At 46.5% G+C, this 23,945-nt stretch overlaps 1 protein-coding gene across 16 annotated transcripts in view; it reads right to left on the bottom strand.

Moving 5' to 3' along the window:
* Window positions 1–23,945, bottom strand: part of ANKRD6 (ankyrin repeat domain 6) — a 203,720-nt gene that overhangs the window by 8,999 nt on the left and 170,776 nt on the right. For 3 of the 16 annotated variants that reach the window (NM_001261717.2, XM_077998541.1, XM_077998542.1), the window contains 7 exons: window positions 20,002–20,100; window positions 16,709–16,807; window positions 10,430–10,528; window positions 8,943–9,041; window positions 6,176–6,274; window positions 4,803–4,880; window positions 836–940 (listed from right to left, as the gene is read on the bottom strand). In NM_001261717.2, coding sequence (NP_001248646.1) covers window positions 836–940; window positions 4,803–4,880; window positions 6,176–6,274; window positions 8,943–9,041; window positions 10,430–10,528; window positions 16,709–16,807; window positions 20,002–20,100 — 678 coding nt within the window. The remainder of the gene's footprint in view (window positions 1–835; window positions 941–4,802; window positions 4,881–6,175; window positions 6,275–8,942; window positions 9,042–10,429; window positions 10,529–16,708; window positions 16,808–20,001; window positions 20,101–23,945) is intronic. The other 13 variants (XM_015136897.3, XM_077998545.1, XM_077998553.1 and 10 more) reach the window with 7 other exon arrangements.

The raw sequence follows: 23,945 nt of genomic DNA on the forward strand, positions 1-23,945 counted from the left end.
TGGAAACTGATGAGAGGATTCTGAAATAGCAGATAGAAGAGCAAGTACTTGGTGATAACATTTTCTGTGCCAAAAGCTGTCTCTATATCCCAGGCTTCTTCCTCCTGATTGAACTCAAAGGCATGGTTCATTCCAGGGCTACAAGGCACAAGGGCACCTAGCTGAGGTGGAGGTGTGGGGCAAGAGGAGTTGAAATCAGCTCAGGCTCTGCTCACCATGCGTGCCCTGTGCACGGTGGGTCTGCCTGGGGGGCATATTTTCTAATTCATATAAGGGAGCCATATAGGCTAGCATAGCCTTGGTCTCTTCCCTAAATGGAAGTGGCCTATACCAGTGGCTCTCAAATGTTAGTCCACATGAGAGTGCCCTGGAGGGCTTGTTCCAACACAGATTGCTGGGCCCCACCCGAGTTTCTGATCCCGTGGGTTTGAGGTGAGGCCCAAGAATTATCATTTCTAATAAGGCCCCAGGTGACACACTGGACACCACATTTTGAGAGCCACTGTCCTACACAATCTGGACACAGTGTTAGAGAAGCAGTACTGCCCACAGGGCGTGGGCAAAGGCCACAGATACCTGCGCTGGTAAGTGTGCCCCCAATGCATACTGGATGGGTAATGGGCAGCGCACACGGAGGCACATGGCCTGAAACCTTGGGGAATGGAGGATGTGAAGCCAAAGAGAAAAAGACTGGCAACAGTTTGAAGAGCTCCAGCAAGGAGGAGAGGCAGAGAGGGCCTGGCAGCCACCAGGTGAACCTGGCTGAAGCAGGGAGATAGTTTCCCACCCTCTGAGCACAGGCGGATGTGGGGACGGCGGGAGGACTGCCCCCCACCTTGCTTTGGGCCACCTCATCTCTTGGCACAGACTGGGCTCTCCTCTCTTCCTTGAGCCTCTCTCTCTTTTTCCTCAGGCTTCGCCCACGACTGAAGCGCAAGACCTGAAGGAGGCAAACGGCATTGTTACAACCACTGGTGTGCGCAGCATCCATGTGAGAGAATTCTCCTTGGACCGGGGCTCTGACCTAACGGAATTTACAGCCTAGAGGGTGAGAGCAGGTGCGCACATCAAGCAAGCACCTCTGACCACCTACCAACTTCCTAGGTCTTGTCCTGGGCACTACAGGGACGCGGAGACAGGTAGGATATTATCCCTGACCTCAAGAAGCTCAAAGTCTATGATGCTAATATCTATAGACAGTGATGCCGGGCCGGGACTGCCAATCCACGCACAGAGGCTGTGCTCCAGGGAGTGCCATGCACATAAACTAGGATATGGATGGCGTCTCCTGGAGTTGTGAGACGCAGCAGAGCAGCCCCGTGCGAGGCACAGCCTCACTCTCCATCTTGGTACACTGGACCTGAGCTAGCCCAGATGTTCCCTTGGCCAAACTGTGTCCAAGTCACATCAATTTGATTCAAACTATTATTAAGGTGTATCTATGAGCCATAGTACCAACCACGGGACAGGGATCTCTTCCCCAAAAAGAAGCATTTACTCTGCCTCTTATAGTGCAGAGTGACAGAATGGACACAAGAAAACGTCTGTGGGTCAGAACAGATCTCAGTTTGAAGCCAGTAGCCGCTGGCTGTAGGGTCTTTGGGCAAGTGATTTGATCTGTCTGCACTCTGTCTTCTCAAATGTAACAATGGGTCAGGCGCAGTGGCTCACGCCTATAAGCCCAACACTCTGGGAAGCACAGGTGGGAGGATTGCTCGAGGAGAGGAGTTTAAGACCAGCCTGGCAGACAAAGCGAGAACTCATCTTTATTTTTATTATTATTATTTTTTGAGACAGAGTCTTGCTCTGTCGCCCAGGCTGGAATGCAGTGGCGTGATCTCGGCTCACTGCAAGCTCCGCCTCCTGGGTTCACACCATTCTCCTGCCTCGGCCTCCCGAGTAGCTGGGACTACAGACGCCTGCCACCACGTCTGGTTAATTTTATTTTGTATTTTTAGTAGAGATGGGGTTTCACCGTGTTAGCCAGGATGGTCTCAATCTCCTGACCTCATGATCTGCCTGTCTCAGCCTCCCAAAGTGCTGGGATTACAGGCGTGAGCCACCGCGCCCGGCCTCGTATTTTTAAAAAAGAAAAAGAAAGAAAAACGAGCAGTCATTGGGATTCACCAAGAAAAAAACGTTGGCTGGCACACAGTGGACTGTCAGTCACTGTCAGGTGCTTCCCTCCCTGCCTTCAGGCGGCTTAACTGGCAGAGGGTATTTAACAGAGTACAGATCTTTGAGTTGATGGAAACCTTCAGTCTCTGGTCCATAATAGTTAAAAATGTAAAAGAGTCCTTAGACCAAGAAGTCCAAGAACCACTTCCCCAAGTCATTTCTAAAGCTAAATTCAGATTCACCAGGAAATCAAGTATGATGAAAGAAAGTGATTATACCCATCGCTCACCTGATGTACGGACTCTTAATACAGCACCAGAATCAGCCTAAAATTCACTTTCAGAGCATTTGTAAACCACACCAATCAAAATGACAAGTGACACTCAGAGGTCACCCAAACTCAAAATTATAATCAGCAAAATTCCCTCCATTCACCATATTATTAGTCAGTGAAAATAACTTTGCATGACTTCCAGCCTTTCTCAGCAAACCAGACCATCTACTAAATGGGATGTCATTAATTTTTTCCAGTCCACAGACATGAGGGAATATTGACTGTGAAGTCTCCAAAAGTAGTATCCTATAGCTGGGTGCAGTGGCTCATGCCTGTAATCTCAGCACTTTGGGAGGCCAAGGTGGGTGGATCACCTGAGCTCAGGAGTTAGAGACCAGCCTGGCCAACATGGTGAAACCCCGTCTCTACGAAAAATATAAAAATCAGCTGGGTGTGGTGGCACATGCCTGTAATCCCAGCTACTCAGGAGGTTGAGACAGGAGAATCACTTGAACCCCAGAGACGGAGGTTGCAGTGAGCCGAGATTGCACCACTGCACTCCAGCCTGAGTGACATAGCAAGACTCTGTCTCAAATAAATAAATAAATAGTACCCTCTTAGTACTGCTGTGGCCCATTTAAAATCCATGTCCGTCTATGGGCCTAAGGCAAGGGGATTTCTCTTTTCAGGCAAAGCAAACACTAATGCTATTTCTGTAACCACAGATCAAGAGAACAGTATGCATAACATCTTATGCCTAAAGTTCCTTGTTTGTGTTGAGAATAAGGCTCAGCATATACAATTATGCATTAAAAAAACTTTCATAGCATGTCATCCAATTTATTTGTTATTCGATGTAAGCATGGAGAAACTTGCTTAAGTCTTTTTTTAAGTGGAAACAAAAAAGAACTGCACAGGGAAATGGTCCACGGTAAGGCTCTTTTCCCTGTAAGTGAAGATCCTTGGGCTCTGGAAGACAAATGACAGGTGGATTAAAGATCCGTCAATCCTTCTATGCCTAGGGAACCCTCCAGCCCCATAAGACTTGATCTTTGTATGGCTGAGGGTGGGGCTGGCTGTCCATTAAATTACCACATACTGAAATTGCCAGAGAAATGTGATGAGTTCTGACGTTTATACAGCACTTCATACTTTTAGATCCATGAGAGACTAGCATTTTTCTATCAGGATTCATGGATGTGATTCCACTTACGATAAAAGCTGCTAGATGTGAAACCCCGCAGCTTTTCCTACTGACTTCCTTTTGTCAGGAGCTCTGCGGCCTTTCAGAGACCACTGAGAAGGACCAGCTCCACCCACAAGAGGGTGATCAATTTTGCAAAAGATACAAATCTTAACCATTTCCAGAAACTACTAGTTATATTAGGCATGTTTTAAGAACTTAGATGAAATAAAGGCCATCCCAAACCCTGGGCTGGTATTGGGTTATTTTGCAGCAGGGTAGTGTTCAAAATCTTCCTTTGACTCCCTGAAGACTTCATCTTCTTCTTGCAGAATAAGATGGAAAGCCAATCAGTGTTTTCTATAATGTAATACAGAATAGTGCCAATCTGGAAACAACCTAAATGTCCATCATTAAGGAAATGGCTTAATAAAATATTAATAGCAACAAAAAGAATATTATGCCTCCATTATAATGAATAATTATGAAGACTGCAGAACATTGTTTTATAATAGGATAAAAGGAAGAAATACAAAAGGGTATATACATTGTAAGCACAATTATAAAACAATTATGTGTCTGTTTCATCTATTTTGTGGATGAAACAAAAACAGTTGTTTCAGGGGGCTAGAATTATGAATAGCTTGTAAATTATTATTAAATTTCTTTATTGTTACTTAGATAATGTCAACATCAACTAAAGTATCAGCCACCATTTAAAAAGAATTAAATGATGGTCAAAATAACATTATTCAGTAAAAGAGGAAAGAAAACTAGACTGTACTTAACTGTCTCTGGCAGGCAACTGTCTGCCCAGAATGGTCCCCTCCCTCCTGCCTTTCTCTGGGGAAGCCCCTTCTTAAAGTCCCTGTCCCACTTCTTCAGGGATGGGCATTTGGCCTAAACTCTGCAATCATGGCCCTCTCCTGCAATGTCTTACACTGGAACTTCTTCCTCGGCTGAGTATTTGGGAAGTTATGACCCAGGCGGCTGGCTGAGACAATGATCCAGCCACAGGGAGAAGACGAGGCGGCCCAGGCGTGAAGAGCTGGACTTGAAGCCTTTGACTCCTGTCATCCTGGGCCCCATGGATGCCTACACCTCCAGTGCCTGGTTACATTCCCTATGTAAGTTCGTTTGAAGTGGCTTCAGTAGATTGCAACCAGGAGTCCCAACAACTTTGTAGCCCCACATAATCAGTACCATGGAAAGGGCAGTAAATCCTACCTGGGGAGCTTTAGTAAGGAGAAGAGCAACTTCCGGGTTATTGTGGCATCGGGCAGTCTCCAGCGGAGTCTGGCCTGCCTGAGGAGAGGCAGAGTAGGACAGGTGAGAAAGGGCTGCTGAATCCGCACGCACACCGCCCAGCTGGCACACCTCTGGCCAGGAGCAGGCAGTTCCATGCCCAGTCACACCCAGCACCTACGTGGCAAAACATGGCCACCTATGTGATGTGGCCCTGGTCACCAGCCTCAGACCCTCCAGTGAGGGAGGTGGGTCACACGGGAGGACACACTAAGTAAAATATATGACACCAGAGGGCAAGGGAAGACCGAGGGGGCAAGAAGTGCTTTAGGAGGCCAAGGCCTGGGCACCACCCACCAAGGAGTGCCTCCCGGAAAAGAGGGGAGGGAAGGGAGCACTCAGGGAGCATCCGGGGGAACGTTTCTGTTAGGCAAACACCACAGAGGATCTGAGGCCCAGCCCAGTGATGAATCTCCCCTGGAAAACAGTGGGAAGACACCGGAGGGGCAGATCAGGGCTGGCCACAGAGATTCAGGAAGTGGAATATGAAAAGCAGTTACGAGTTATGGCCACAATGTAGGTTCTCAGGAGATGAAGCCAAAACCCAAGAGTTGATAGCAAAAGAAGATATTCAAGGCATCACGGAAGAGGTAACTGTGCCCCCAGTACTGGTTGTAGAGCTATGAGAGGGCAGGAGGAGGAAGACAGGAGCTAGATACAGGAGCCAAGCAAGCTGAAGAGCCTTGTGCCAGCTTCAGCAGTTCCAGACCACACCCCTCAAAAAAACCTCCACACAGCAGCTGTTGCACCCTCCAGGCCCTGCTGAACCATTCGGAAGGACAGAGACCTCAGGGCAGCCTCGAAGAAGAAAGCACATCTGAGCTGGTGCCTGCTCTAGGATCTGCAGGACACACAGTGAGGGGGGAGGGGGAAAGGGAAACAGTGAGGTCAGGCAAAGTGGAAGAGAAAGGAGTTGCTTTAGAATTTTGAAGCTGATTAACCTGAGGGTCATGTGGCCATTTTTCTGAGCACCACATGCATTTATAGCCTGGAACTCACTTTGTAACATCCACTTGTCAGTTTACCTGAACATCCCTGAGTTCTTTTTCATGCCAGGTGGTGCTCACTGCAGTTAGGCAACTAAAAGCAGGTCCCAAGGCTTGTCAATTCCTGGGACTGCTCAGAGCCCGGGTCCCCTTCAAGTCTACCCCAATGGCCCCAGGGGCTGTGGTTCCAGGAGAGATCCCCCCTCTTCCAGAGTGTGCTGGGCTGGGGGTCTGCAGGGGTTTAGTACACATCCCAATCTGGAAAGGGGTGGGAACCACTTTAGATAGCAGTGTTGCAACTCAACTTACATTGTTAACAATGGTCGTATCTGCTCCGGCTTCCAGTAAGATTTTGGCCACCTTCTTGTGATTTAGGGCAGCAGCAATGTGAAGTGCTGTGTCTCCAGCCTGGAATTGATTAGAAGGCCTGCTAAACCTCATCTGCTCATGGCCTACAGCCCCCAGCTTTTCATTACCTGGCCTAAGTGTGGCTCTTCAAAGTCAAACTGAGATTTGCCTGAGACTGAAATGGGGCCCTTTGTTAAAGCGTTATGAGGCTCTACTCAAAGAGATCTTGGAACTAAGTGACCTCGGCACCAATATCACCTTTATTTCTGAGTGGGGACACCTGAAATCACACAGCAGGATTAAATGCAGGGGCAAAGGAATGCTGGCCTGGGGATGTTAAGAATGATGGGACCGAAGCCTCACAAAGACAGGAGGACAGGCCTGGGGCAGGCAGGCTAGTCATTCCACTTTTGACCCTGTTCCTTTACCCAGGGAGGTCAGAGGTCAGAAAACTGCTTGATGTCCGAGTGCCGGATTGAGCAGGAGAAGCTGTGAAGACAGCTACTTCTGCAAGCACTGGAGAGGTGACAGGTCGGCCTGCAGCTACAGCGGGAAGATCTGAAGGGGTCACTGGGACTCAATCCATCTGCAGGCTAGGATATAGCTTTGTGCGGGTGGAAACACCAAGAACCAGTGTTCACTCAAGACCAACTGTTTTCTTCATCTTATAGATAGCCTATAAATAAATGTTCACATTATCTTTATACAAGAAATATGCTTTCACAAAATCAACTATGAAAGGAGGATAACGACAACTGTAGCTTAGTGGGCCAATTCCAAATGCAAATGCTGTCATTTCCAAACACAATGATATAAATAAACCAGACAAATATAGGAGAAGTGAAACAATTCATTCTTTCTCCTATCAGGTGATCAGGCAAAGCGCCTGATACTTTTTTCCTGGGTAGCATGAAAATTCAGCCATCTTTGTGAGGGGTGGGAAAATTTTTATTTCATTTCTGAGTCACTTAGCTGTGCGTATTGAAGGGAAGCTCTGCACAGTGCTTTTCCCTTGGCTGAATATTGGAATAAGCTTCAGAGCGTTAAAAAATGCTGATGTTTGGGTCCCACTCCCAGATATTCTGAATTCATTGGTCTGCCATGTGGGCTGGGCAGGGGGACTTTTTAAAGCTCTCAGGTGCCGTGACATGCTGCCGAGGTTGAAAGGCACTGGTTGGTTGGGGCTATGCAGGGTCATCTGATGACCTAGCACCCCACTGGGGAGGCTGTGGAATGACAGACTTAGCTACTTGATTAGGTCAGTGGTTCTCAATCCTGGCTGTACACTGAGACAGAGAGCTTTTTAAAAATACCATTGCCTGGACCTAATCCCCAAAGGTTCTGGCTCTTTCAAAGGGGGTGGGATCCAGGAATAGTATTTTTAATTCCCCTGTTGAGTCTCATATGCAGCCGGGGTCAGAAACCACTGTTACATGGTATGTTTAATCTATACCACAATCTAATTTTTTTTTTAGTTCAGATTTATGCACTCCAACAAAGAAAAGCCAAACAACATATCCACAGGTATCAATAAATACCAAGACAATCTATTTTTCAAATCCAATGACTGCTGGAAATTGTGCACATTTCCAAGGAAGACGATAATATTCACAGCTTTATTTCAAAACATGGCACTCTCTACAGATTATGTGCCCAATTTTATGGAAATGAAAGACTATCAGCTCAAGTGTAAGTAAGTGGCAGTGCAAGGAACAGAACTCAGGGAGTCCTAAGACTTCTAATTCCTATGCTTGCTTGGTGGTTTTTTTTCTTTTTTTTCCTTTAAAGAGACGGGGTCTTTCTGTTGCCCAGACTGGTGTGCAGTGGCAAGATCATGGCTTACCACAGCTTCAAACTCCTGGGCTCAAATGAGCCTCCCGCCTCAGCCTCCTGAGTAGCTGGGACTACAGGCACATGCCACTCTGCCTAATTTTTATTTTTTAAATTAATTAACTTATTATTTATTTGTTTTGAGACAGAGTCTTGCTCTGTTGCCCAGGTTGTAGTACAATGGCATGATCTTGGCTCACTGCAACCTCTGCTTCCTGGGTTCAGGTAATTCTCCTGCCTCAGTTTCCTGAGTAGCTGGGATTACAGGTGCACACCACCACGCCCGGCTAATTTTTGTATTTTTGGTAGAGACAGGGTTTCACCATGTTGGCCAGGCCAGTCTTAAACTCCTGAGCTCGAAGTGATCTGCCCACCTTGGCCTCTCAAAGTGCTGGGATTACAGGCATGAGCTACCATGGCTGGCCACATTTTTTAAAATTTTTTTTGTAGAGACAGGGTCTTGCTATGTTGCCTAGGCTGGTCTTGAACTCCTAGCCTCAAGTGATCCTCCTGCCTCGGCTTCCCAAAGTACTGGGATGTGAGCCACTGCACCTGGCCTCCCTTGCTTCCTTACTAAATCACATTCTTTCTTGTGGGTTTTCTTTTTAAAATTATATTATAAAACAAAGCCTGCCCCAGGATCTCCAGAAAATGTTCAATATGCAAATGTGGTGATATGCACAGGAATTATAAGGGCACACTTTCTCTAGGAGGCCAGATAAGCCAGGGCCACTAGAACTTAGTGGGACACCCATGCAAAGCCCATTGCTGGCTGAGTCCCAGACAGGTGACATGGCAGCACTTCCCAGCAGCCTCTGCTCCCGTCTGCACTAACACACCTGTCCAGTAGCCTTGTGGGAAGGGTGCTGGCAGCCATGAAGAGGATACATGCACTGACCTGGTTCTTTTCATGGACAGAACAGAAAGCACTGAGGAGGAGCCTAATGATGGACAAGTGATTATAGCGCGCAGCAACGTGCAAACAGGTGTCTCCTGCCTGCGGACAAAAATCAAACTCTAAGCACAATCTGAGCAGTTACAAAACAAAATAGAGACAAGTAGAAAGAAAACGCTATTTAAAAGCTGGCGGACTGTCATATGCTCTTTAGGGGATCATAAGCAGCTCTTTTAACAGATACTCCATCCCAAGGCTCGCCGTCCTTTGCTGCTATGGGCAGCCCCGCCCCCGTTCTGCCTGTGCAGAACCACCACGTGGTCACGGAATCACTGCTTTCATGTTTATGAAACTAGACATCTGCTCCCCATGAGACCTTCGCAAGAGCTAAGGGAGGCTTTGCTTACCCAGTGCTTGAGGAGGATCCAGGGACCCTACTCCCTACAACCCAAAAGGTCGGTAGCACACTGACTTAAGACGAACAGCCCCTCCCAGCACAGATCCCTCACAGATGAAAGGACAGGGCAGCAAGGGTTTGTCAAATCTTAAGATCACATGTGCCCCCTGAAGTTCAAGGAGTATCCCACTTCAGTTGGACCCCAATATCCTATATGGAGCTATGTAGTAGGGGAGTTGATAAGGAAGCAATCGCTGGGAGCAAAAAAAGGGTATGAAGAAAAACTCAGGGGCAGGATGCTCAGTAAGCACAACAGGCAGAACCCTGTTTCCAGAAAGACAAAGAACTAGAGACACAAAGCTGCCTGCAGTGTTCTCTTGCCGTTTCCATTCTAGCTCTGTCTGGAGAACGCTGGCCACTCGGCATACTTTTCTCCCCTGCATTAAGACGGAACCAAGCTCAAAGCTGAGGTTCAGAGCATTAGATGAGTCTACCCCAAACAGGGAGACCCTCAGCTGAGGACACTTTAGAAAGAAGCCTCAGATTTATTTATTTATTTATTTATTTAGCCAACGTGGCTAAGGCAGGGGATTTATAAAGGAAATACAGCTTCTTTGTGAAGAAGCGATACCCATGTGACCCTTCCAGTCAGCTCATCCCAAGGACCCCTTGGTAATCAATAGGACCTGCTCACTGTAGATTCTGGGCATGGGGCATCAGAGGACCTCCCCTGTAAATGGCACCAGCTCATCTTTGCTGATAATAGTACAACACTCTATGTGGGTAGAGACGTTCTTAAAACATTAACTGGTTTCCTAGTCTGTAATTGGCCAGACACGTGCTGTAAGAAATGATAAACCAAAGATGAGGCATGAAGGGAAAAGGATGGGAGAAAAGCAGTATTTCCAAGTCTTTTGATTCCTCCTCTCATGTGCCCGAATGACCCCTTAGAAAATTGGCAAAAAAAGAACACTTTAGAGATAGTCCCCAAATACTTTTTACATTTTAATTTCTAGATGTTAAGGTTCAAGTATGCTCATGAAGTTATTTTCTGAAGTGACACAAGAAAGAGAATCTGGTTTTGTTCACCCACATTATTTTTGAGGTCAGCGCGGGACCCGGCCAGCAGGAGGACGCGCGTGCTCTGGGAGTGGCTGTTCTGGCAGGCCAGGTGCAGAGCCGTGTTCCCCGCCTTGGAGAGAGGCAGAGAGAGGGAGGACATATTAGCAACACACTTCCATGCTTTGCAGAGGGGCAGTACTTATTTGGGGGAAAAGACAACACTCACATTCTCTGCCTCTTGCCCGATGGTTTCGGTGGGGATGCTTCAGAGGTAAGAACATTTAATTTGGAGTCCAAACAGGCAGAAGAGTCCTATTTGTCATAAAACCTTGGTTCCAAGTCCTGGCTCTGCCACTTACTAGTTAAAAGCCAGTCTCTTCAAATGCTCAAATCCCTTACCTGGGAAATGGAGCATGACCCACATCCTAAAACTATGGGGACTGACTCAGAGTGTCTAGGAAGGCGTTTTCTTAACATGCAATGCTGGAAACATGCACAGCACTCAATTCCTGTCAGATGACTTCCTGCCCCACACGAGAAATAGCTGTGGTTATAATCCCTGCCAATGGTAGGCTAAGAAAGGTAAAACTAGCCACTTCCTGGAAGGGCAGGCTAACGCAACTGAGATTTAACTTGTAAGCCTTTTTCAAGTCACCCATTCTTGTCTTTTTCTTGAAACATCAAAATTTTAACTACGGACAGCAGGCCCCGCCTTTCAGGCAGTACAGTTGCATCTATCACTTAGGACACAGATTGAGACCCTCTTGCTTTTTGGGTCCCTCTTGTTTTTGAGAGCCTCAACACACCACATCACAATGACAACCAAGGGTCAGAATAAGGTCCATAGCAATACTGCAGGAAAAAATTGCAGGACATGAACAGAACTTTTGAGCCTATGGGAGTAAGGCATCTGAGGCTGATAATCCCTGGAAAAGTAACAAGAAAACAAGGCTGTGTGACAGGTGACATTGTGTCATCCAAGAGCTTGCAAGCACTCAAGAGGTTAAACACAGAAGCTCTGTGTTGGTTCTGCTGAGCTTAAGTGCTGGGTCAGGCTTGCAGGCACGTGGGCTCAGAGCATCACACTGCCTGCTCATTGCTTCTCCCTCACCCAGTTCACTCCCCCCTGCATCTCACAGTACTGGCTGTCGATACTCCAGGATATTAGATTCCTGATCTTTTAAAAAGAGAAATGAGTTAAAAAAAAAAAAAATAGAGGAATACTGGATACGGCCAGTTACTTATCCCTCTTCTCTTTACCTTAGCTCCAACCAGCCTGGGTGGACCTTTTGTCTCACTTTTACCTCCAGGCACAGGGAGGATTACAGGCCTGAGGTTCTAGCAGGCTCCCTGGTTCTCAACCTTGACTGCACAATAGAATCACCTGGGGAAGCTTTCAAACCAGCCCTGTGCACAGCCACAACCATTCTAGAGACTCTGATATACGTGGCCTTGGGGGTGGGTGTCCAGCATCCCCATTTTAGTACTTAAAGTCCCACATTCTGGGAAACCCTTTAGCCCAGGGCAAACTGGGACAGTCTGTCAGCCCAGGACTGGTCTTCAGGGTTTTGAGTTTTTTTTCTTTTTTGTTTGTTTACAGTTCCCCAAGAGGATCTAACATGCAGCCAGGTGGAGAACCACTGCTAGCTGAGTTCTCAGCAACAAGGGGTCTGCCCAGGTTTTAAAAACCCTACTCTCAAGTTGTCTGCAAGTTATGGGCTTCATGGCAACCATTAAATATGTGCTGAATAAATGAGTGAAATGAAAGAAATCTGAGGCCTCTAGAAATAGATCATACCAAAGCTTACATTGCCAATAAGGAAATATCAATGATGTGGAAAAATATTTGCATCAAGAAAATTAAAAACCATAGGTTTGGATAAACAAATTGTGGTAGATCCACACAATGGAATACTCCTCAGCAATAAAGAGGCGTGAACCATTCCTCCATGTAATGACACGGAGGAATCTCAGAAACATTACGCTGAGTTTAAGAAGCCAAACACAGAAGGCCGCATACTGTATGATTCCATTTATATGACCTTTGTGAAAAAGCAAAACAGATCCGTGGTTGCCCGGGGCTGGGAGAGGGTGACTGGGGGCCTGCCACCAGAGGGCGCAAAGGAACTTTCTGGGGCAATGGAAGCATTCTATATGTTATGGTGGTGATGATACAACTGTGTACATTTGTCAAAACTCATAGAACAGCATGACTTCATACCTATATGTCAAAACCTGACATTAGAAAATGTGACCTAGGGTAGATACCTATGTAGTAGGTGTTTTTCCCCACCCTGAGTAGTGGGTACTGATTTCCCAGACAGGAGTTGCTATATTTGTTGAATAAGAAGGATCTTTCTACAAGCTACGGCTGGTACAAAATGTCCCTCCCTCTGGGACACATGAGTTTCCTGACCTGTCCTTCTGAAGCCATTTTATCTACACAGAAAGAATTTGCGGGTCAGGTGCAGTGGTTCATGCCTGTAATCCATTACCTTGGAAGGCCGAGGTGTGTGGATCACGAGTTCAAGAGATCAAGACCATCCTGGCCAAGATGGTGAAACCTCATCTCTATTAAAAATACAAAAATTAGCTGGGCATGGTGGTGCATGCCTGCAGTCTCAGCTACTTGGGAGGCTGAGGCAGGGGAATAGCTTGAACTCAGGAGGCAGAGGCTGCAGTGAGCTGAGATCGCACTCCAGCTTGGCAACAGAACGAGACTGTTAAAAAAAAACAAAACCAAAAAACATGATTACAGGCTGGGATCAGTGGCTCACTCCTGTAATCCTATCACTTTGGGAGGCCAAGGTGAGTGGATCACCTGAGGTCAGGATTTCAAAACCAGTCTGGCCAACATGGTGAAAACTTGTCTCTACTAAAAATACAAAAATTAGCTGAGCATGACGGCAGGTGCCTGTAATCCCAGCTACTCAGGAGGTTAAGGCAGGAGAATCGCTTGAACCCGGGAGGTGGAGGTTGCAGTGAGCCGAGATAGAGCCATTGCACTCCAGCCTCCAGCCTGGGTGACAAAAGTGAAACTCTTGTCTCAAAAAAAAAAAAAAAAAAAGAAAAAAGAAAAGAAAAAAAGTGATTACACACTATCAACTCCTGTTCCAGACCACGTGCATTTTGAAGAAATGGGCAGCCACCCACCTCCTGAGCAGTGAGCGAGGCACTACCGGCGATATTACTGTACGTAGCTTGCTGCTCTCCCTCAAGCTCTTGATCCATGAAGGAACCATGAAAAACATGAACCAGGAAACAACAGCACAAAGCTGCATGCGGTGCCAAGGGAGAGCTGCAGAAGCAGCCCAGCAGGTCTTCGGGGAGGGAGGGGGCCTGGGGCCAGGTTGGAGGTCTACAGGCAGGAATGAGAAGCAGGCCAAGGAGTCCCACTCTGAGGGCACAGGAGGTGCTCTAGGGGAAAGGAGCCAGGAGGAGCTCCAGAGGTGGGCTGGGAGAGGCTTATAGACAGTTTCGGGCAGGAGCTTTATGGGAAGGTCGCTGAGCAGAGGAAGACCAGGATGAAAGGAGTGACTAGACTTGAACCTGCCAATCTGCTTGAGGCTTCTGAAATGATCCAGGGAATGCTTAAGAATGAGCATGGAAAGAAGAACAGGCGTGAGACTTGAAGATGTCCTAAGATGTGATGAGGGACTGGAGAGGGGAGAGGGATGAAAATGAGGAAGGCATGGCTTGCTTAACTATGCTCTCTAATAAACCAACGGAAAGGTAGTGAGAGCCAGGAGATTTCACCGGAGGGCAAAGCCACTGAGGTGGGTTCTCTTGCTCCCACAGAGATTATATTCACAAAGGAGTTTCAGGCTATCATTTCTATTTCCTGCAGCATGCAAGGTCTGGAGAAGTCACTTCATTGACGGGGTATATTTCTATAGGTTGATTTGCCTGGCATTGCTGTTGAAGATCTTGTATGTAGATGTGTGTGTGTCATAAACTAGAGATACTATGGTTTCAGATTTGACTTGACCATGAAATTGTGTGTGTGTATAATGTGTGTACATATATATATACACACACACACACACACATATATATATAGTGTGTATGTGTGTGTATTAGGGAGGGTACTTACTGCTGCCCATGGTCCCCAGGCTACTGCCACCCAGAACCCCATTCTAGCTCACCTGATTCATTATCCCACCACTATTAGCTGAAGGGGCCACCCTGTGATGTGGCAGTGTATTCTGGGAAATTCTCAGGCCCCTTTAAACCCCTGCTACAGACCCAACCTGGCCATCCAGAGCTCTTCCTCTGCTCAGCGACTTTCCCATAAAGCTCCTGCCCGAAACTGTCTATAAGCCTCTCCCAGCCCATCTCTGGAGCTCCTCCTGGCTCCTTTTCCCTAGAGCGCCTTTTATGACCCTTCTTACCTCAACTGCAAATATCTCCAGAGTACTGACAATGCTTATTTTTGAAATAAAATATATCTCTTGGTACGGGCACGGTGGCTCATGCCTGTAATCCCAGCACTTTGGGAGGCCAAGGCAAGCCGATCATGAGGTCAGGAGTTCGAGACCAGCCTGGCCGACGTGGTGAAACCCTGTCTCTACTAAAAATACAAAAATTAGCTGGGCGTGGTGACACATGCCTATAATCCCAGCTACTCAAGAGGCTGAGGCAGGAGAATCACTTGAACTCAGGCTCAGGAAGCGGAGGTTGCAATAAGCCGAGACTGCGCCATTGCACTCCAGCCTGGGTGACAGAGTGAGATTTTTGTCTCAAAAACAAAAACAAAAACAAAAAAGAAAGAAAAAGTCTCTTCTCCCAATTGTAAGAGAAATAATAGGTTCATTTTGGAAAATTTGGGAAAGGAACAAAAATAAAAATCAATCTTAGCCTCAATTCCCAGAGACAACCACTGTTAATATTCTGATGATATCCTTCTGTGCTTAAATTTTTAAATCCACAAATTTATATTAAGCACTGGGACATGTACTATATATGATCTTATATCTCTTTGTCATGTTCTTTAACAATGGAAAGCATTATCTTCAAAACTATGATTTTAATATTAATTATATTCCACTGTATGAATGAACCACAATTCTAAGTCTCCCTCCCCATATTTAAAAAATATAACTACTACTATCATGAACATCTTTGTCGGTAAAATTTTACTGGTTTTATTGCTTTTTATTTTCCATATTTCATTTCAATAGCAGGTTTTATTACCTTTTTAGGATGGAGTCCAAGAAGGGTAGGTATCGAGTAAAAAGGACCTTTTTTTTTTTTTTTTGAGACAGAGTCTCACTCTGTCACCCAAACTGGAGTACAGTGGCACGATCTCAGCTCACTGCAACCTCCACCTACCAGGTTCAAGTGATTCTTGTGTCTCAGCCTCCCAAGTAGCTGGGATGACAGGCATGTACCACCACACCCAGCTAATTTTTTGTATTATTAATAGAAACGGGGTTTTACCATGTTGGCCAGGCTGGTCTTGAATGCCTGATCTCAAGTGATCCACCTGCCTCAGCCTCCTAAAAGTTTGGGATTACAGGTATAAGCCACTGCACCTGGCCAAAAAAGGACCTCCCCCCACCCCCACCCTCCCTGCGACAGTCTCTCACTCTGTGCCCAGGCTGTAGTGCAGTGGTGCGATCTCAGCTCACTGTAACCTCCACCTCCTGGGTTCAAGAGATTCTCCTGCCTCAGCCTCCCAAGTGGCTGGGACTACAGACATGAGCCACCATTCCCGGATAAGTGTTGTATTTTATTAGAGATGGGGTTTCACCATGTTGGCCAGGCTGGTCTCAAACTCTTGATCTCAGGTGATCCACCCAAAGTGCTGTGATTACAGGCATGAACCACCATGCTCTGCCAAAAAAGGACCATTTTTAAGGCTCCTGATTTGTTTTGGCAAATTGTCTCCCAAAGATGGCTGCTCATATCACACTTTCCAAGCAGCATCTAGGGGAGCCCACTTTACTAATTTTGAGTATTAGCATTTTAAAGTTCTTTTGCTGGTATTTTTTAATGCCAACACCATTGCTGTATTTTTTGAATATAAAAAAAATATGGGACAGTAATCGCATGTAGATTCCCAGCAGCCGTCAGGGGACTCTCACATGAGCAGGGTTTTGGTGCTGTTGGTGGGCTTGCTCCTGACCTGGAATATCAATCAGCTTCTAGCCTTTTCTGTAAATGAAACTTCTGGGTGGAATGGACCTTCAGGTTCCTCGTGCCCCTTTGGGCTCTCGCTCTTCTCACTGGAAAAAGGCTCTCACAGGGGGAGAAACCCACAGCTATCCTCACCTGTGAATAAGGCATTCTAGCACCTGCCAGGCCTCACCTTGTTCTTGGCAAGCACGTTGGCTCCTGCTTTAACAAGCAGCTTGGCTGACTGGCTGAAACCATGCCAGGATGCTTCATGCAAGGCTGTATTCCCATCCTAAGGAAGACACACAGGTGGGAAAGGCACATTACCCAAGACCTAATTCTTCTCATTATGATCAATACATCACAGTGGATTTTTACGGAACACCAGAGGGCCTTTCTCAATTGGACTTTTTCATCTGAGCCACAGACTACAGATGATGATTTGAATGGTCAGTTTCTCCATTATCCCAGAAATGATACATAATAAGAACCATTCTAGATGCACAGAAGAGAAATGAATCCATGACAAACCATGGATGATTATTTATAAAGCATTCGGGGTTAAGTCTCTCTAGTAATCCCAGTTGAGAAAGGCTCCAGGCCCCATCCATAGCTCTCGTTTAACAGAAAGCATCATCAGGATGGCATGCCATCTATTTCTTCCCACCTCTACCACCCTTAGAGTCTGCTCTGCTCCTGGCATCAGAGAGAACCCTGCAAAGGTCAGGCAAAGGAAGAGCTCAGCTTCGTAAGATGCAGGGGCCTGATAGATTGCCCAATCTTTTTTCACTGAAACTTAATCTCACCCACCTTAATTCAAAAGCCTCAGGGCCCCAAACAAATAATGCACAGGGACTGAGGAAACAGTGATTTGGAAATAAACAAGTATCCTCAATGTGTGGCTTTGATTTTTTGAGACAGTCTCGTTCTGTCACCTAGAGTGGAGTGCAGTGGTGCAATCTCGGCTCACTGCCACCTCTGCCTCTGGAGTTCAAGTGATTCTCCTGCCTTAGCCTCCCAAGTAGCTGGAATTACAGGCATGCACCACTAAGCCTTGCTAATCTTTATATTTTCTAGTAGAGACAGGGTTTTACCATGTTGGCTAGGCTAGTCTTGAACTCCTGACCTCAAGTGATCCACTTGGCTTCCCACAGTGCTGGGATTACAGGTGTGAGCCACTGCTCCTGGCCTAATGTGTGCCTTTTACATAAAAATCATTTAATGGACATAGCTCATATTTGCTTAGCTTACTATTTTAAACAAATATCATTAAGTGCAATGAATTGAGTGGGGTGGGGGCGAGAAGGCAGGAGTTCCAGGGAGGGAGGAGCCTGGAGAGGGAAAGGTGCAGGGCAATCAGCAGGGCTCAGCGCAGGTGCATTCTCCAATTACATCCAGGCTCTGGCTTCAGCTTTAACTCCACCACATCCATGCCCCTGGAAATAGCTAAAAATAAAGGCCTAACACAGGTGACATCCACAAGGGAACGTCTAGGGTCTCAAAGGCCAGGGGATGGGGTGGTTGCTGGGAACTGTATTGGCGATGTGTGGATTGACTGGATTGGCAGTGGGACTGACTGTAGAAGGAGGAAGCCAAAGGAAAGGGGGGACGCAGGGGAAAGGGGGGATGCAGGGGGCAGGGGGCACAGGGTATGGGGCTTCTGGGTGCTGGCAATGAGTTGATTCGTGAGCTGGGTGCTCACACAGGTGTGTTCTGCTAGTGAAATTCAACAAGCTGCACACTTATTTGTCCACTTTTCTGTATGTATATTATACTTTAATGAAAAGTTATTTTTTTTTATTTTTTTATTTTTTTTGAGACGGAGTCTCGCTCTGTAGCCCGGGCTGGAGTGCAGTGGCCGGATCTCAGCTCACTGCAAGCTCCGCCTCCCAGGTTTACGCCATTCTCCTGCCTCAGCCTCCCGAGTAGCTGGGACTACAGGCGCCCGCCACCTCGCCCGGCTAGTTTTTTGTATTTTTTAGTAGAGATGGGGTTTCACGGTGTTCGCCAGGATGGTCTCGATCTCCTGACCTCGTGATCCACCCGTCTCGGCCTCCCAAAGTGCTGGGATTACAGGCTTGAGCCACCGCGCCCGGCTGAAAAGTTATTTTTAAAAAGTAAAGCAGAGTTGTTCCCAGCATGGCCTCTTAAAAAAAAAAAAAAAAAAAAAAAAAAAATGGTAAGCAGAGGCTGAATTGCACTTAATTGTGAAGTTTTGTGTTTTAAGATTGTTTGAAAATTTAAAAACATTAGGTTAATATGTAAGAAGTCATTAGGATTCCTTAAAGAATCAATTTTGCTTTTTTTTTTTTTTTTTGAGACGGAGTTTCCCTCTTGTTGCCCAAGCTGGACTGCAATGGCGTGATCTTGACTCACTGCAACCTCTGCCTCCTGGATTCGTTCTCCTGCCTCAGCCTCCCAACTAGCTGGGTTTACAGGTGTGCGCCACCACACCTGGCTAATTTTTTGTATTTTTAGTGGAAATGGGGTTTCACCATGTTAGCCAGGCTGTTCTCGAACTCCTGACCTCAGGTGATCTGCCTGCCTTGGCCTCCCAAAGTGCTGGGATTACAGGCGTGAGTCACTGCGCCTGGCCAATTTTGCTATCTATCTTATTTATTTATTTATTTATTTAGAGACAAGGTCTCACTCTGTCATCCAATGCAGTAACGTGATCATGGCTCACTGCAGTTTCAACTTCCTGGGCTCAGCAATCCTCCCATCTCAGCTTCCTGAGTAGCTGGGACTAAAGGTGTGCACTACCACGCCTTGCTAATATATATATATTTTTAATTTTCAAATTATTTGTGGAGATAGTGGTTATGTTGACTAGGCTGGTCTTGAAGTCCTGGCCTCAAGCAATCCTCCCACCTTAGCCTCCTAAAGTGCTGGGATTACAGCCATGAGCCACTGCGTTTGGCCCAATTGAGCTTACTTTTTTTCCTGCAATACAGTTTAAAGAAATTAACTTGCTCACTTACCTAAGAAAGTAAAGAGAAAGTCTGGGGGTACATCCCTTGCCCCCACCCCCACCCAGGCCTACACAGGTCCTTATTTCTAGATTTTTTTCTTTACCATTTAAGATTTATGTGGTTGTCACTGATGCCATAGAACAAGGAAAAACATTTTAAAAAAATACAATTGGCAGCTGGGCACAGTAGCTCATGCCAGCACTTTGGGAGGATGAGGTGGGAGGAGCGCTTGAGCCCAGAAGTTCCAGGTGAAGTGAGCTATGATCATGCCATTGCACTCCAGTCTGGGCAACAGAGTGAGACCCTCTCTCAAAAAAAAAAAAAAAAATTACAATTGGCTGGGATACTGTTTCAAAGGAATTTTGGGGCGATTTAATCATGTTAAATCATAAGTGGTAAGACAGGAATTATAATATCTTGAGGACTCAAAAGTTTCCAGAGTGGGCTCCTCCAGCTCCCTCGAGCCACTAGCTTCCCTCGCCTTGAGGAGTTAGCAAGCTCAGTGCCCACTCACCTTGTCTTGTCTGTCCAGGGCACACCCCTCGTGGATGAGTGCCGCGATGATCTCTGTGTTCCCGACCACTGTGGCCCGGTGCAAGGCGGTCTGGTCCCCCTGCAAAATGACACAAAGGCAGGAACAGCAGTCAACTCCCCTGCACCCCCTGCTTGCACTACTCACTTGACACTTGGACACAAGGGCCCCTCCCATCCCCACACAGAGCAGAGTGGTTATTCGCAGAAGGGCTTGGTTACCACAGGCAAGGCGGGCTTTGTGGTCTTGTTAGTAGACAACGCATACTGGCAGAGCAGCCTGGTTCATAAACTAAGAGGGAGACCTTAAGCCAACAGCAAGAATAGCCCTCGGCCACAAAGCCAACCTCAGAATGAGGGTCAGGCTCTCTCCTGCCATCCAGGGGACATGACTATCACAGGTGTGAAGAGTGGGTGTGAGGGCAGGTGTGTGCTATGCAATTAAAGCAGCAATGCTTGCCGAGTTCCCAGTTTGCAGGGGGACCACTGCCAGTTAGCAGCACTCATGATTTGATGACAGGCGAGTCATTTGTTCATTGACTTGTACTAGTCAAGAGCAATGCAGGGGTTTGCCCTATTTCATCTGAGGACTCCAGGGCCTGCAGCTATCACTGCATGTTTCTAAGAAGCCTCTTCAGAGATTTCATGACAACATCCTCACTGATTTATGCTGCACTCTGAGCCCTTTTCTCTGTGATCAGATTCCTGGGATTGCCGGCCGTTGTTCTCCTTTAGGCACCAAAGGGAACTTGACTCTTCCTAATTGCAGTTGAGTGAAGGATGAAACACTCTCAGAGGTAAGTAGGTCAAGACTGTAACAGGAGAGTTCTGAAGTCTCTAAGAGCACCCTTTATCTCTGACAGGTCCTCAGGAAGCTAAGTTGAGGTAAACCAAGCTGAGCCTGTGGTCCAGCCTTGAAAGGGAGGATGGGTGGGCAGTGAGGAAATGCTCTGGTGGAAAGCAATGAGCACGACACAAGGGGTCAGTAGGCCTGGGCTGTGCACAGCTTGCTAGAAGCCTGTCACCCTGCTGGACCTCAGGTGTGTCACCCTGGATGATCCCCAGGGTCCCTCCGTTCCCTTCTTGGATACTATGATTTGGTTGGTCAGAGTTTTGTGAAGTTTCCTGGCAGAGCACCAGAGGGGCAAAGGAAACATTCTGGGGCGTCCCTGGTGCTTGGCCCAAGAGAGGACAGAGGTCATCATAAGATAAAACAGATTTTTAAAAAGAAGGATGCACTGCTACCTATTAACAACCTTAACGAAATACTGATTTTACTTATTAAACTCCCCGGATCTATAACAAACGACAATGCACACTAAAAACATGTAATCTGTAACAAAGTTCTAAAGATAGACGGTGGTGATGGCTGCACAACAATGTGAGTGTAATTAATGCCACTGAACCGTATACGTAAATATGTTCAGATGGCAAATTTAATGCTATGTATATTTTATTGCAATAAAAAAAATCCTAGTTAAAACTCAAAATTGCTTTCTTAAAATTAAAAAAGTCTCCCTTTAAAAATCCATGAGAGGATTTTTCTTTTAACTTTTCTTTTTATACTTTTTAATATTTTCCAGCTTTTTATATTTAACACAGATAACTTTTAGCATCAGGAAAAACCACCATTTACTAGAAGTCTGAGCAGAAACAATACCCCAGTAACAGGACTGTCCCTGTCACATACTCTTCCCACTGTTCATTTGCGGAAGGTAAGGAATTTCTGCAGTGAGGGGGTCAGGACACTGAGGACAGGTCACAGTCCTCAGCACTGCCACCACCGACCCTCACCCTTCAGCATCCTAAACTATTATTCCCGTTATCAGTTAGGCTCAGGCTGGTCTTCTTCTCATCCACCTTCCCAGGCCCTTTATTCAAAGAGAACCCTTGCTGTGGTTAAAAGAAGAATGTGGCCGCTGGGTCAGTGGCTGCAGGAGGTAGGCTGTGCCATTTGTGCTATCTACCTGAGACCTATTACAAATAGTTCTAGACAAGGAAACTAGTAATCATACGAGATACTGCCCAAGTCTCAACTTGTTGTTTTTGTTTTGAGACAGAGTCTTACCCTGTCGCCCAGGCTGGAGTGCAGTGGCGCCATCTTGGCTCACTGCAACCTCTGCCTCCCAGGTTCAAGCAATTCTTCTGCCTCAGCCTCCAGAGTAGCTGGGATTACAGACACTTGCCACATGCCTAATTTTTTTGTATTTTTAGTAGAGATGAGGTTTCACCATGTTGGCCAGGCTGGACTTGAACTCCTGGCCTCAAGTGATCTGCCCACCTCGGCCTCCCAGTGTTGGGATTATAGGCGTGAACCACTGTACTGTGCCTGGCCCCAAGTCTCAACTTTTTAAAATTTCCATAAGATTTCCAAGACTTCCCATTTCCCTATCAGAATGGTGATGGAGTTTCCCAAAATAGGCCTCTGGTGCGATTGATGATCACTGACCTGCTGAGAAAGACGGTGCGCTTCTTAGCAAGAACCATGCGATTGCAGCTCACGCTTTCAGGGTAGTACTGACTTGGTTAGATTTCCACTTCTTACAGGCTTTTAAATATAACCACAAACTACCTACACTCTAGTGCTCTTTGGACCAATACAAACAACCTTTTTCCAGGACAAAACTTACCACTCTGTATTTTTTATAAAGTGTGAGCAACAAGCCCTGAGCATATGAGTCATGTTAGCCACTCTTGCTGTACAAATTACTTCACGAAGGGCCTTCACGGGATGATAGGGCACAGTCTAACCTAAGCTGTGGTTTAGGTCAAATGTTTTTATCATGTTTCACAAGCTGCCCTCTAAATTATGAGTTGAGGCATCTTTGGAGCCAGAATGGCACCGAAGTATTTATTACTTGCTTTCATCATCAATCTACTCTATTTGCTGCCTTTGAGAAAATTTTCCTTTGTGAAACTCTAGCTCAATGCAAGCAATTCAATCTAACTTTCAGTTCAGACCTTAGGAGGAAATTTCCAGACTAGCAAGACTCAAGGAGATCTAATGACTTGTGTGAGGTTGCGGAGAGAACACAAATTGTACTAAGCTGCTGGCACAGGTCCTGCACACCCCTTCCTCTGGGGGACCTTTTGGCTGTCCTGCCTGTCTCCAGGCCATAGCTCCCCATCCCGCTGTCCTCTCAGACAGAGACCTCACTGAGAGCCCAGGTCAGATAAACACCGCTGTCAGGCCAGGCTCGGACTCTTCCTACCCAAAGTGGCTGTCCTTGGCCGGACTGCTACTGTGCTGACACTAGCTGGAATGGTTCTGGAGGACTGAGCAATAGCTTTCTCAGGCTTTGAAAAACCCGGCCTTCTCAAGTCACCAAGATAGGAATTAAAGGCTCTGAGGTGAGGGACATGAAACATGTAAACAATGGTTGCCTCAGGTTATCGTCTGGGACCTATTCTTCCTTAGAATACAACACAAACAATTTAGCACCTTGAGGCCCTCAGTGGAAACAGGGTCAGTTACCTACAAATGGACTCTTTCCTCCTATAACATTAAAATTTACCATTGAAACATTTCCTCCTTGAAATGACACAGAGAAGAACAAGATGTGGCTTCAACACTTACAAGTGGCTACTTTGACATAATTCTTACTTGTATATGACACCTAAGTCAATCATGAAATTCTGAAATGCTGGGAAAAGGTAGAGCACTCTCAACAGTGTTTACTGAATTATCTATTCGGTGAACATTCATTCATTTTGAGACAGGGTCTCACTCTGTCACCTATGCTAGAGTGCAGTGGCATGATCTCAGCTTACTGCAACCTCCACCTCCCAGGCTCAATCAATCTTCCCACTTCAGCCTCCTGAGCAGCTGGGACCACAGGCATTTGCCACCATGCCCAGCTAATTTTTTTATTTTTGGTAGAGATAGAGTTTTGCCATGTTGCCCGGGCTGGTCTCCAACTCCTGGGT

This window comes from Macaca mulatta, chromosome 4 (assembly GCF_049350105.2).
Source record: "Macaca mulatta isolate MMU2019108-1 chromosome 4, T2T-MMU8v2.0, whole genome shotgun sequence".
Classification (NCBI taxonomy): domain Eukaryota; kingdom Metazoa; phylum Chordata; class Mammalia; order Primates; family Cercopithecidae; genus Macaca; species Macaca mulatta.